This window comes from Heterocephalus glaber, unplaced genomic scaffold, assembly GCF_053883595.1.
Source record: "Heterocephalus glaber isolate CG9 unplaced genomic scaffold, H.glaber_assembly_v1.0 deba00001538, whole genome shotgun sequence".
Lineage (NCBI taxonomy): Eukaryota > Metazoa > Chordata > Mammalia > Rodentia > Bathyergidae > Heterocephalus > Heterocephalus glaber.
The window spans coordinates 22,601,152-22,613,609 of NW_028258333.1; the positions used below are offsets into that span (position 1 = coordinate 22,601,152).

Below are 12,458 nucleotides of genomic sequence, written 5' to 3' on the forward strand. Positions count from 1 at the left end.
AAAAAATGTGATATATGTACACAATGGATTACTACTCAGCCATAAAGAAGGATAAACTTGAGTCATTTGTGGAAAAATGGATGCACCTTGTGAGCACAATGCTAAATAAATAAAACAGAAAGTTAAAATCGCATACTTTTTCTTGTATGAGAAACCCCAAATATAAATAAAGTGCAAAATAAAAGATAGTTGATAGAAAATAGAGAAGTAGCCATTTAGGAATGGGAAGGGGATCTGGGAATGGGTGGAGATGAAAGGCTGGGAGGGGAAGAGGAAGTAAAAATGATTAAGATGTGATACTATATGTAACAATTCCCCAAGATGAATGTAATTGCAATGCAAATATATTCTAATGAAAAAGGAGGTTACAAAAGAAAGTCCTTTCAAATGGAATTCTTCTCAATTCCATACAATGTCAGAAAATTATTTTCCAAGAATGTTTATAATAATAAAATAAAGGAAAACATTTCTGTTTCCTTCTCATAAGGTTGAGCATCCGTAATCCAAAAATCTGAAATCTAAAATCCAAAACTTTTTGAGCACTGACATAATATCACAAGTGGAAAATTCCTAGCCTCATGTGACAAGTCATCAAAATGAACAAAGTTTTATTAAAAATATTGTGTAAAACTGCCTTTAGGTTATGTGTCTAAGGAATATATGAAATATAAATGAATTTTTTAAAGATTTATTTTATTATGCATATTCAAGTATTTTAAAAATTTGAAAAAAATCCAAAATCTGAAACAGTTCTAGTCCCAAATATTTTGCTTATGGGACATGGACTCTACACTAACTTACCCTACTAATGTTGCACCTAAAAAATGTTGGACTGAAATTCTGGAAGTTGGTGAAGTTTCATTTAATAAATTGGAGCTCCCCTCAGAAATCTGAAAGAAAAGAAATCCACCAGAAAAGTTCATTAGAATTGCCTTACTCTAGGAACATCAGACAAGGAAACAATAGTTATGTTGAAAGCTCACTACATTCAAGTATTGCCTGATCTTTTTATGTAAATTTTCTCATTTACTCCTCACAACTCCACATACTTTGTATTTTTGTCATCCACATATTACAGATGAATGAACTGACATAAAAAGCTTAAATAATTTCCTTAAGTCACACACAACAGAATGCAGCTGAATTCAAACACAGGTCTGTCAGACACTGGGCTATAGACTTTGCTATAACATTCAGAAATGATGTTGTCTTTTGTAACTTTTACCTTTTTAGCCAAATGAAGTTAATTCTTATTTCTAGTTTAGTTAGGCTGTTTAATCCTTGAAAATACCCTAATTGTTTCACTAATTTGAGAAGAAACTCATCTCTTCATCACAACATTTCTACCAGTCACTTAATAAATGAGTCGTTCTGTCTTAGAAGCATATACGCATGCACATTACCTGTACTAATATATAAATGTAAAAGTAAGAAATTTTAGAACCAGAAAGAGACATATAAATTATCTGGTAATTTGTAGACACCTCTCTGTCCCCATCTTAACAATTTGCAAAGATGTTCTGGGGGTTCATGTTTTTAAAGGCAGGTGGTATCTGTTTCCACTTAAATTTTTCTATCAATCAATAAAAATAAATTTTTGTATTTTCTCTTTTATAACAGGAATTTGAAAATTGACAAATATGTACCAGGAGAACATGTGGGTGGTTAGCAAAGATCAAAGTACGTATTCATGACCCAGTCACTCAATTTATCTCTCTGCCAGAATGTTAGTATTTACTCTTATGTTGCTTAACATAGTTCTTTAGGTATATATTATTTAATGTATCCACAATGAGTGGTCACTGACTAATAACAGGATGAATAATAACATCTGATAGTCATATATATTAATAAGAAACAAAAATAATGATTCTACAAAATATAACTAGGGATAATTTTCACTAGGGGCAAATTACATTCATTTGGTAAAAATTCTTGCATAGAATTTTATATGTAGTGTCTATAGATCTTCAAATAATTTTCATAAATTTGAAAATTCAATAATGGGAATATCCAGTTGGGCTATTCAGTGTCCAGGAATAATGTCTACTCATTAAGACATATAAATTACTCAAGAGGAAATGCTTGTAAAACAAGTGTTATTTAGTCAACAAGTGCAAGAAACATATTAATAAATTTTATTTTTAAAGTATGCAATTAAAGATTTATAAAATTCATGCCAAGAAAGAAATATTGATCTAATTTTGATTTCAAAACATATAATCAAAATTTTGATGCTATTCCAAATCAAATGCAGTATAATATTTTTTATATTAGTCAACTTATCATACTTTTTCTTACATAATTTAAAATAAATTAACATATACCTTTCCCTAAACAGATACAAGTAATAACTTATGTGACATGGTGATAATTTTTAAATTATATTTTAATGCAAACTTTTACTACTAATTGATCAAAATTAAAGATATATTCTACTTTAAAATTACTTATCATGTAATATGCATAATTAAATGATTTTTTAAAATCATAATGTGTTTCATTAATTTATAGCTTACCAAAGAAAGGATTTGGAAATACAAAAGTGTTGGTAAATGCTGGCCAAATTCATCTCCCTCATTTTATTGATAAAAAGAGAATGTTAGGTGCTTTGGATAAATATAGGCAGTTACAGAGGTAGAGTTAAGTTTCATTCTGATTTTTAATTGAATCAAAAGGGCTGATATGTTTTTCATTTGTGTTGTCTTTATGTTCAGAATAGGGAAAACAAACAAAATGAAACCAGATGATCAACCCTCGGAGGCTTGGCAGAAAACAAATGGCTGATGGAATAACAACTCCAGTTCCAACTGCAGCACCTATCTTATGCTCCATTCCTCCTAAGTGTCTGTTTCTGTTGGAAGGCACAGCTAGAGCTGCATGCAGCAACAAATGATGCCTGAACCCATATCCACAACACCTGAGCAAAATGAGTATCTGCTTAGAAAAGTTTAGGGTGAATGATCCACACACTTTACTAATTAGTAAGGAGAATTCTTGTCTGTCTTTAGAGGCTGCCTAGGCCCTCCCAGTTATATCATGTAGAGCGTTCCCTGCCCCTGTGTCTAGGAAGATAGGTCTGGAGTGGAGCTCTGGTGTGACCTAAATGGCCAAAGCCACGCTACAATGTTGAACAGCTGGGAGGCAAAACGTTCCCCCTCCCTTATCTGGAATAAGTCTCAGAGGTTTTCACTGCCCAGTACTCAGCTTTACCACTTAGGAGTAGCCACAAGATTTGTTCCAGGGAGCAATTCTCTTTTTTTTCCCCATTACTGGGGATTGAACCAAGGGCTCTAGCACTGAGCTACCTCCCTAGTCCTTTAGTTGAAAGTCTCCTTAAATCATTACTTTGCCCAGGCTGCACTTGAACTTGTCATCCTCCTGCCTCAGCTTCCCAGAGTGCAACAACTGTAATTTAAGAGGCAAAATTTAACAAGATTACCAAGAGCTTTTTGCTGTCCAGCCTGGGTGGCAGTTCTTAAATCTCAGGTAGCCCCTAATGTTGGAAGTGGGGACCCTAAAACAACCTTCTATAGAAAAAGATGAGGGATTGGGGTCAGTAGTACCATAGGGGTTTTTCTTACCTCGTGTTTTATTTTTTCTTTAATCTTGCAGGATTCTGTTGCACTGTGCCAAAATGTTTTTCTTACATTTTCACAGCTTTGAGCTTGAGGTGGCTGCAAAACAGCAGGTCTTAGAACATATTCTGAGTGTTTCATAGGACCTTAAAAGAATAGAATTAAAGAGTCAATATATTTTTAATAAAATCATCTTCTCTCCCTACTTTTAACTAATATCATGCTATTTTCTAGCATCATGATTAAATGAGGGACTAATGTTAACTAATCAAATTACCAACCACTCCCTCCCTGTCTAGTTTTTGCCCTACAAGTTTTTATTTTGACCACAGAGCCTGGATTACCAAATGTTTTTATCATTCATGTTATATCATTCTGCCCTACCTCCATATAACCAAAACATACATATATGCAGATTAAAATATAGATAGTAAATGCAAAATTTCTGAGGTTCTTGAAAAAGAAGCTACATACCTTGTTCTGCACTGCTCATATCAACATTCTTTTGCACTAGAGTTGATGTCATAAAAACATTGTTTTTTTTCACTGCAAGAAAAAAATTAAATCAGTGCAAGTGTGTCAATTTTACACTAGTGGAGGCTAAAAAGTACTGTTCTGAACTCACCAATAGATGTCACTATTGGCGCTAACAGTAATAGGAGTGCCCCTTACTGGGCTGCTTCAGGTAAAAATGGGATTGCCAGATTTTTGCTACATTATACTGTTTACTCTCAGAAATCTAAATGAAAATTAAGTCACAGAGAGAAAAGGTAGTCTTTATAATCATGAACTAGTATGCTGTAGGAAGCTGCAGATTACAAAATGTGAATTGGTAATGGACCCTGTGTGCATTACTGCAAAACTTTTATAGAATGTTATAAAACTATTAGCAAAGTCTCCCCTCCAATCACTCTTTAATGAGTATACCTGAAGACAAAAGTAAAGACAACCGTTACACTAAATTATTTTTCTGTAAGTATGCAGGTGGGATAAGAGTGGGCATGGCTGCCAGCATAAAATTTGTATACATTTCAAAGGGTGGGGATATCCTCTTATAACAAATTACAGAAACAGCAACTAGTTAATGGAGATGACAAAACAATAAGAATTGAGACACTGAATCACCCCGCTGCAGACGGGCAGGTCTCCTCATGCCCTACCGAGGTCCTGTGTCACACAGAACACGCTGAATCAGCCCCCTGCAGACAGGCAGGTCTGTGCACGCCCTAACGAGGTCCTGAGTCGCGCGGAAGACTCCGAATCACCCCACTGCAGACAGGCAGCCACCTGATTCCATACTACAAAGACGCAGAGGACACCAGACCACCAGACCAAGGTACTGAGTCCCACTGTTCCCGGCCCAGAGGTAGGGTCTTCTGAGCCGTCGTCCCACTGCTCCTGGTCCAGAGGAAGGGGCTTCCCAGTCACTGTCTCTCCCGCTGCTCCCAGCCCAGAGGAAAGGGCTTTTGGGCCACCTTCTGTCCCGCTGCTCCTGGCCCAGAGGGAGGGGCTTCTGAGCCATCATCCCACTGCTCCTGGTCCAGAGGAAGGGGGTTTCCTGGCCACCATCCTTCTGGCTGCTCCCAGCCCACAGGAAAGGGCTTTTGGGTCACCAGCCCTACCACTGCTCCCGGCCCCTGTCCCACCTCACCCAGCTCGGAGGAGATAATCCGTGCAGGCGCTAACAGCTCCCTGCCCCAGTCAAAATGAGAAAACACATAAATAAGTCTCAAAACCAGACTTCCAGATCACCTACAGCAACTCCAAAGGGAAATGAGATGGAACACTCTGATAGTCAACCACCTGGACCCACTGAACTGGCAACAAAAGGGGATCTGGAAAAAATGAAATCAGAAATAATTTCTCAGATAACAGGAGAAACCGTGCCCCTAGTGCAAGACATAATTAATAAATCTAGAGAGGAGCTCAGGAACATGATGGAATCCCAACATAAGAAACAAATGGAATCTATAAAACAGATGCAAATAGATTTCCAGGACATGAAAAACTCCACTGAAAGTCTACACAGCAGAATGAGCCAATGTGAGGACAGAATTTCAGATACAGAAGATAAGATTGCAATTAGTGACCAGGAAAAGAAAAATTGCTTCAAAATTATAAGGGAACATGAGAAATCAATCCAGCAGCAGCTAGATGATGCAAAAAAGAATAACATAAGACTGATTGGGCTCAAGGAAGAAACAGGAGAGAGTACACATGACATGAAAAATCTCTTCACAGAAATAATGGCAGAAAATTTCCCAAGCAGGGGAAAAGAGCTTGACATACAGATAAGTGAGGCATGTAGGACTCCAAATAACCTTGATCAAAAAAAATCTACACATAGGTGTATAATTGTTAAGATTCCAGAAACACAACAGAAGAACAAAGTTCTCCAAGCAGTCAGAGAAAAGAAACAAATCACATACAAAGGAAAGCCCATCAGAATCCCAGCAGACTTCTCAACACAAACCATCAAGGCAAGAAGAGCTTGGAGTGACATATTGCAAGCCCTAAAAGAAAACAGCCTCCAACCCAGATTGATGTACCCTGCAAAACTGTCTTTCAAAATGGATGGAGAAATAAGATACTTTCATGACAAAGAGCACCTTAGGAACTTCGTGAATACCAAACCAGCCCTCCAAAGAATTTTACACAATATCCTAGGAACACACATTGAGGATCACAACCCCAGGAAGCAAAGCAGAATGAACCCATCTGGCATGACAAGAAATTAAATGTAAAGGGGGAGAACCCAACAAAAAGAAAAAGTCAGGGCAATGACAAGTCAATACGTTTCAGTTAGAATCATCAATGTTAATGGTCTCAATTCACCAATCAAAAGAAATAGACTGGCAGAATGGGTCAAGAAGCAAAATCCAACAATATGCTGCATACAAGAAACACACTTAATTCAAAAGGAAACTCATAGACTGAAAGTTAAAGGGTGGAAAACAATACTCCATGCGACAGGAACCCGAAAAAAACCAGGAGTAGCTATCCTCTTGGCAGATCAAGTAGATTTCAAACCAACACTGATTAAGAGAGACAAAGAAGGACACTCCATCCTTGTAAAGGGAAGAATCCAACAGGAAGAGATGACAATCATAAATATCTATGCACCAAACACTAGTGCACCCAACTATATAAAACAAATACTAATGGACATGAAAAGTCATATATGCACTAATACAATTGTAGTGGGCAACCTCAACACCCCACTATCACAAATAGATAGATCAACTAGACAAAAAATAAGTAATGAAATACTAGAACTCAATTGAACTCTTGAACAAATGAACTTAACAGATGTTTACAGAGTGTTCCACCCCACAAAATCAGAATACACATTCTTCTCAGCTACACATGGGTCATTCTCCAAAATAGACCACATACTCACACATAGAACATGTTTAAGTAAGTGCAAAGGAATTGAAGTTATCCCCTGTATATTATCAGACCATAGTGCGATGAAATTGGACATCCATAGCAAAAGAAACTCAAAAACTTTCATAAACACGTGGAAATTGAACAACACACTTCTGAATAACCAATGGGTCACAGAGGACATTAAAGAAATCAGACAGTTCCTTCAATTAAATGACAATGACAATACAACATATCAGAATCTATGGGACACAGTGAAAGCAGTCTTACGAGGGAAATTCATAGCAGTGAGTATGCATATTAGGAAAACAGAACGAGCCCAATTAAACAACCTGATGCTGAACCTCAAGCTTCTAGAAAAAGAAGAGCAGGACAACCCCAAAGCTCATACAAGAGAGGAAATTATAAAGATCAGAGGAGAAATCAATACAATGGAGACTAAGAGAACAATACAAAAAATCAATGAAGCCAAGAGTTGGTTCTTCAAAAGAATCAACAAAATTGACAAACCTTTAGCCAACCTCATCAGAAAAAGGAAAGAAAAGGCCCAAATCCATGCACTTAGGAAAGAAAAGGGTGAAATTACAACAGACCCAGGAGAAATACAGAGGATCATCAATACCTACTTCCAGAACCTATACGCCAATAAGATGGACAACACAGAAGAAATGGACAGATTCCTAGATACATATGAATTACTAAAGTTGAACGAAGAAGACCTAAAAATTCTGAACAACCCAATATCAACCAATGAAATTGAAAATATAATTAAAAACTTATCAACTAAGAAAAGCCTGGGCCCTGATGGCTTCACTGCTGAATTCTACAAGACATTTAGAGAGGAACTGCTGCCACTACTATTTAAACTCTTCAATGAAATTGAAAGGGAAGCAATACTCCCAAATTCATTCCTGGAAGCAAGCATCACCTTGATCCCCAAAGCAGAGAAAGACCCAACCAAAAAGGAGAACTATAGGCCAATCTCACTAATGAACATAGATGCGAAAATCCTTAATAAGATACTGGCAAATACAATGCAGAAGGTCATCAAGAAGATCATACACCCTGATCAACTGGGATTCATCCCAGGGATGCAGGGATGGTTCAACATACGCAAATCAATCAATGTAATACACTATATCAATAGAGCCAAAGACAAAACCCATATGATTATCTCCATAGATGCAGAAAAAGCATTTGACAAAATCCAACATGCATTTATGATAAAAACCCTACAAAAAAATTGGAATAGATGGTCTCTACCTCAAACTGATAAAAGCCATCTATGAAAAACCAACTGCCAATATTGTGCTAAATGGTCAAAAACTGAAATCCTTCACACTAAAATGAGGAACAAGACAAGGATGTCCACTATCACCACTCTTGTTCAATATAGTTGTGGAAACATTAGCCACGGCAATTAGACAAGAGAAAGAAATAAAAGGATTAAAGATAGGAAATGAAGAAGTCAAATTTTCATTATTTGCAGATGACCTGATACTCTATATAGAAGACCCCAAGAACTCCACCAAAAGTCTTCTGGACTTAATAACCAAATTCAGTCAAGTAGCTGGATACCAGGTCAACACACAAAAATCAATAGCTTTCCTCTACACCAGTGACAGACTCACTGAGAGAGAAATAGGGCAAATCATTCCTTTCACAATAGCATCCAAAAAACCGAAATACCTAGGACTCATCCTAATGAAAGAAATCAAAGACCTCTTCTCTGAAAACTATGGCACTCTGAAAAGAGAGATTGAAGATGATATCAGAAAATGGAAAGACATCCCCTGCTCCTGGGTAGGAAGGATTAATATAGTGAAAATGGCCATACTTCCAAAACTGCTGTATAGATTTAATGCAATTCCAATTGAGATTCCAGCAGCATATTTCATAGACCTCGGGAAAACAATCCAAAAATTCATTTGGAGCAAGAAGAGACCCAGAATAGCAAAAGCAATTCTAGGTAACAGAGACATGGCAGGGGCTATCACAATCCCCAACCTGCAACTCTACTACAAAGCTACTGTGATAAAACCAGCATGGTACTGGCAAAGAAACAGACTTGAGGACCAGTGGAACAGATTAGAAGATGTAGAAACAACACCAGACACACTCAGCCGTCTCATCTTTGATAAAGGAGCCAAACACCCTCACTGGAGGAAAGATAGCCTCTTTAATAAATGGTGCTGGAAAAATTGGGCTTCATCTTGCCAAAGATTAAAACTAGACCTGTATTTCTCACCATGCACTAAACTAAAATCAAAATGGATTAAAGATCTGAATATTAAAATAGAAACTCTGAACCAGTTGGAACAGAGGTTAGGTAGAACCCTTGAAGACATCAGTGTAGGAAAACATTTTATGAACAAAACCTCAGTTGTCTGTGAACTAGCACAAACAATCCACAGGTGGGATCTCTTCTTATTAAAAGGCTTCTGCACAGCAAGAGAAACCACCAGCAATGTGAAGAGACAACCCACAATGTGGGAAAACATCTTCACCTGCTCTTCCTCAGACAAAGGTCTACTATCTCGAATCTATAAAGAACTTAAAAAGATCAGACCTCCCAAATTTAAAGACCCAGTCGAAAAATGGGCATCTCAAATGAACAGACATTTCTCAGACAAAGAAATAGAAACAGCAAATAAATACATGAAAAAATGTTCAACATCACTGGTCATTCGAGAGATGCAAATGAAAACAACACTGAGATTCCACTTCACTCCAGAAAGAATGGCTGCTATCATGAAATCAACCAATAACAAATGCTGGCGGCGCTGTGGGGAAAGAGGAACCTTCTCCACTGCTGGTGGGAGTGTAGACTGGTGCAACCACTGTGGAAATCAGCATGGAGATACCTCAAAGAACTAGGACTGGAGGTCCCATTTGACCCTGCTATTCCACTGCTGGGGATCTTCCCCAAAGAATTAAAAGAATCATACCACAGTGATATATGTGCACCCATGTTCATAGCGGCACAGTTTGTAATAGCTAAAACTTGGAAACAGCCCAAATGCCCATCAACTGGAGACTGGATAAAGAAAATGTGGTTTTTTAATAAAATGGAGTACTACTCAGCCATAAAAAATGAGAAATTAGACATTTATAGCTAAGTGGATGCACATTGAGGTGATACTCTTAAGTGAAATAAATAGGGCACACATGTGTAAATACCGAATAGTTTCTCTGGTGTGAGAAACTGAAAGTGTAAATAAGGACTAAATGTATAATAGGTAATGTGAAATAGGAAGAAAAGGGGCAAAGGGGAAGGAAGAGGGAGGGCTAGGGGAAAGGATAGAAGGGAATGGGATTAATATGAGAAAATGGAAAAATAGGAACAAAATGTTTGTAAATAGGAAGGACTGGAGAGGTTGAAGGGGGAGGGCTGGGCAAGGGTGAAAAATAAGAACCAAGACAGACTATGTAAAGGTGCAAATTTCCAATGATGAATGTCCTTATATTGTATACCTAAAATGTACCAATGATTAGAATGAATAATCGATAATGTAAAATAGGAAGAAAAGGTCCAAAGGGGTAGGGGTAGTGGGAGGGGCAGGGGAAAGGAAAGAAGGGAAAGGAAAAAATGCTGAGAAATGGAAAAAATAGAAATAAAGTCTTTGTAAATAGGGAAGTGTGGAGGGCATGAAGGGAGGGCTAGGAATGGGGAAAAAATAAGAACCAAGATGCATTATATAAAGGTACAATTCCCAATGAGAAAAGTAATTGTGTTGTATACCTACAATGTACCAATAAAAGAATTTAATACAAAAAAAAGAATAAGAATTGCTTCTTCAAGGTATTATAACATATTACACATGTTGAAATAGTATTGCTTCTCGAATTAAAATTTAATGATTTTATGATCTTTATTATTGAAAACCAACAATAAATCATCCATATAAAACAGTACTGTTTTTCTCATTTCCAACATCATCAACATTCTGTACAACATAAAATGTAATAGTGCTTACTGATGTTATTGTTCCTATTCTTTCTTCTCCTGTCTGGTTTTAGAAAATGCATTTAAATAAACTGAAGTAGCTCTGTAGATAACTTAAAGCCATCACTTTGCTTTATGCACGAATACAATAAAACAGAACATTTTGCTTCTAGGATTAAGCTCCCTATTTCTCCTAATGTCTGTAGCTTGCTAGTGGGTTAGGAAGGAGTCTATTGACTAGGAAGGACTCTTAAGTATCTGAAAAACTGCCTGACAGAATGTTCACTTTTGCTTGTACTTATTAATAAAAATATGGATCTATTCATTTGCAAACTCTAGTTAGCAGGTGGAGGAGGAATGGTTAAAAAGAAGTGAATAATTTTATTTTTTAGTAGCAAACTTAATTTGGGAAAAGCATTTGGTAGTTTGGTAGAAACCGGAACAAGAATAAAAATTATCATTTTAATGAGAAGAAAGTGCCAATCATTTCTAATATTTTGTTATGATTAATAGCTTTACTTTAAAAACATTATAAATTTCAAATAAAGAGAAGTAGTGTCTCAATTAGTGAAAATCACTACAGGAATCACATTCTAAACATTAAAATATAAGTCTAAGGCATGGTTATATATTTCAAGTACTATATAACCTACGTAGAGGGACTATAAATAAAATTAAGTAAGTTGCTTTAATTTTATAGGGCTGCCTTATATAAAATAATGCTATCATAAATATGAAGTCCTAAAAATGTCAAGGTCAAACTTCCTACCAACAAAACAAAACATATACTATCTGGATTTGTAGTTAGTATTCATCAAGTATACTTCTCTGCATACTTTGCCAAGGCCTCTATTTGATTTGTTGCTAATATTAACGTTTTATGATACCTGAGGACATAAACTTATCATTCATAAGTGTGATTTTGAAAAGCAGAGTGTCAGGCTTGAAGTTCCAGAAACTCTTTATTACCTGGCCCAGAAGGAGGAAAGGTTGGGAGGTCAGTGAAGGATGAGGATCTCAGGCGCTTCTGAGACAAGGCTGACACTAAAAATAGATTGCAAACTCAAATTAATAAGGAAGTAAGGGGAGTGTTTCTTTTGATTTGGGTTTTTGCTATTTGGCAAAAACTCTAGATCACCAGTTTAGAAAAATCCATGTTTTTTTATCAATAAAAATGAATGAAAAGTGCCTCTGGTGAAGATTATAAAATAATTTCCTTTCCATTCACTAAATATTTCTTCTGTCCTCACTATATACAAGACACTCTATCAGGTATGAAGATATCCTCAAGGGACTCACAATAGAGATAGATACATACAAATAGCTATACTGTAAGGCTGAAGGGAGGACAACCAATCCCTCGGGGTATCAGTAAAATGCTTTGATATAGATGAGGGACAAACTAAGTTACTGACTCAGAATACAGTGTATGGAAAAGTTTTTTTAAGAATATATATTCATTTATTTAGATGGTCACTTTAAAAAATGGCCATTTCTCCCATTACAAAGATAATACATGCTCAGTGTAGAAACTTTGGAAACACAGC

General features: G+C 36.5%; 1 protein-coding gene across 2 annotated transcripts in view; it reads right to left on the minus strand.

The window, feature by feature from the left end:
• Ranbp3l (RAN binding protein 3 like) overlaps positions 1-12,458 on the minus strand; it is a 59,068-nt gene that overhangs the window by 12,677 nt on the left and 33,933 nt on the right. For both annotated transcript variants that reach the window (XM_087189296.1, XM_004848609.4), the window contains exons 5-8: positions 11,881-11,955; positions 4,053-4,124; positions 3,585-3,724; positions 802-890 (exon numbers count right to left, since the gene is read on the minus strand). In XM_087189296.1, coding sequence (XP_087045422.1) covers positions 802-890; positions 3,585-3,724; positions 4,053-4,124; positions 11,881-11,955 — 376 coding nt within the window. The remainder of the gene's footprint in view (positions 1-801; positions 891-3,584; positions 3,725-4,052; positions 4,125-11,880; positions 11,956-12,458) is intronic.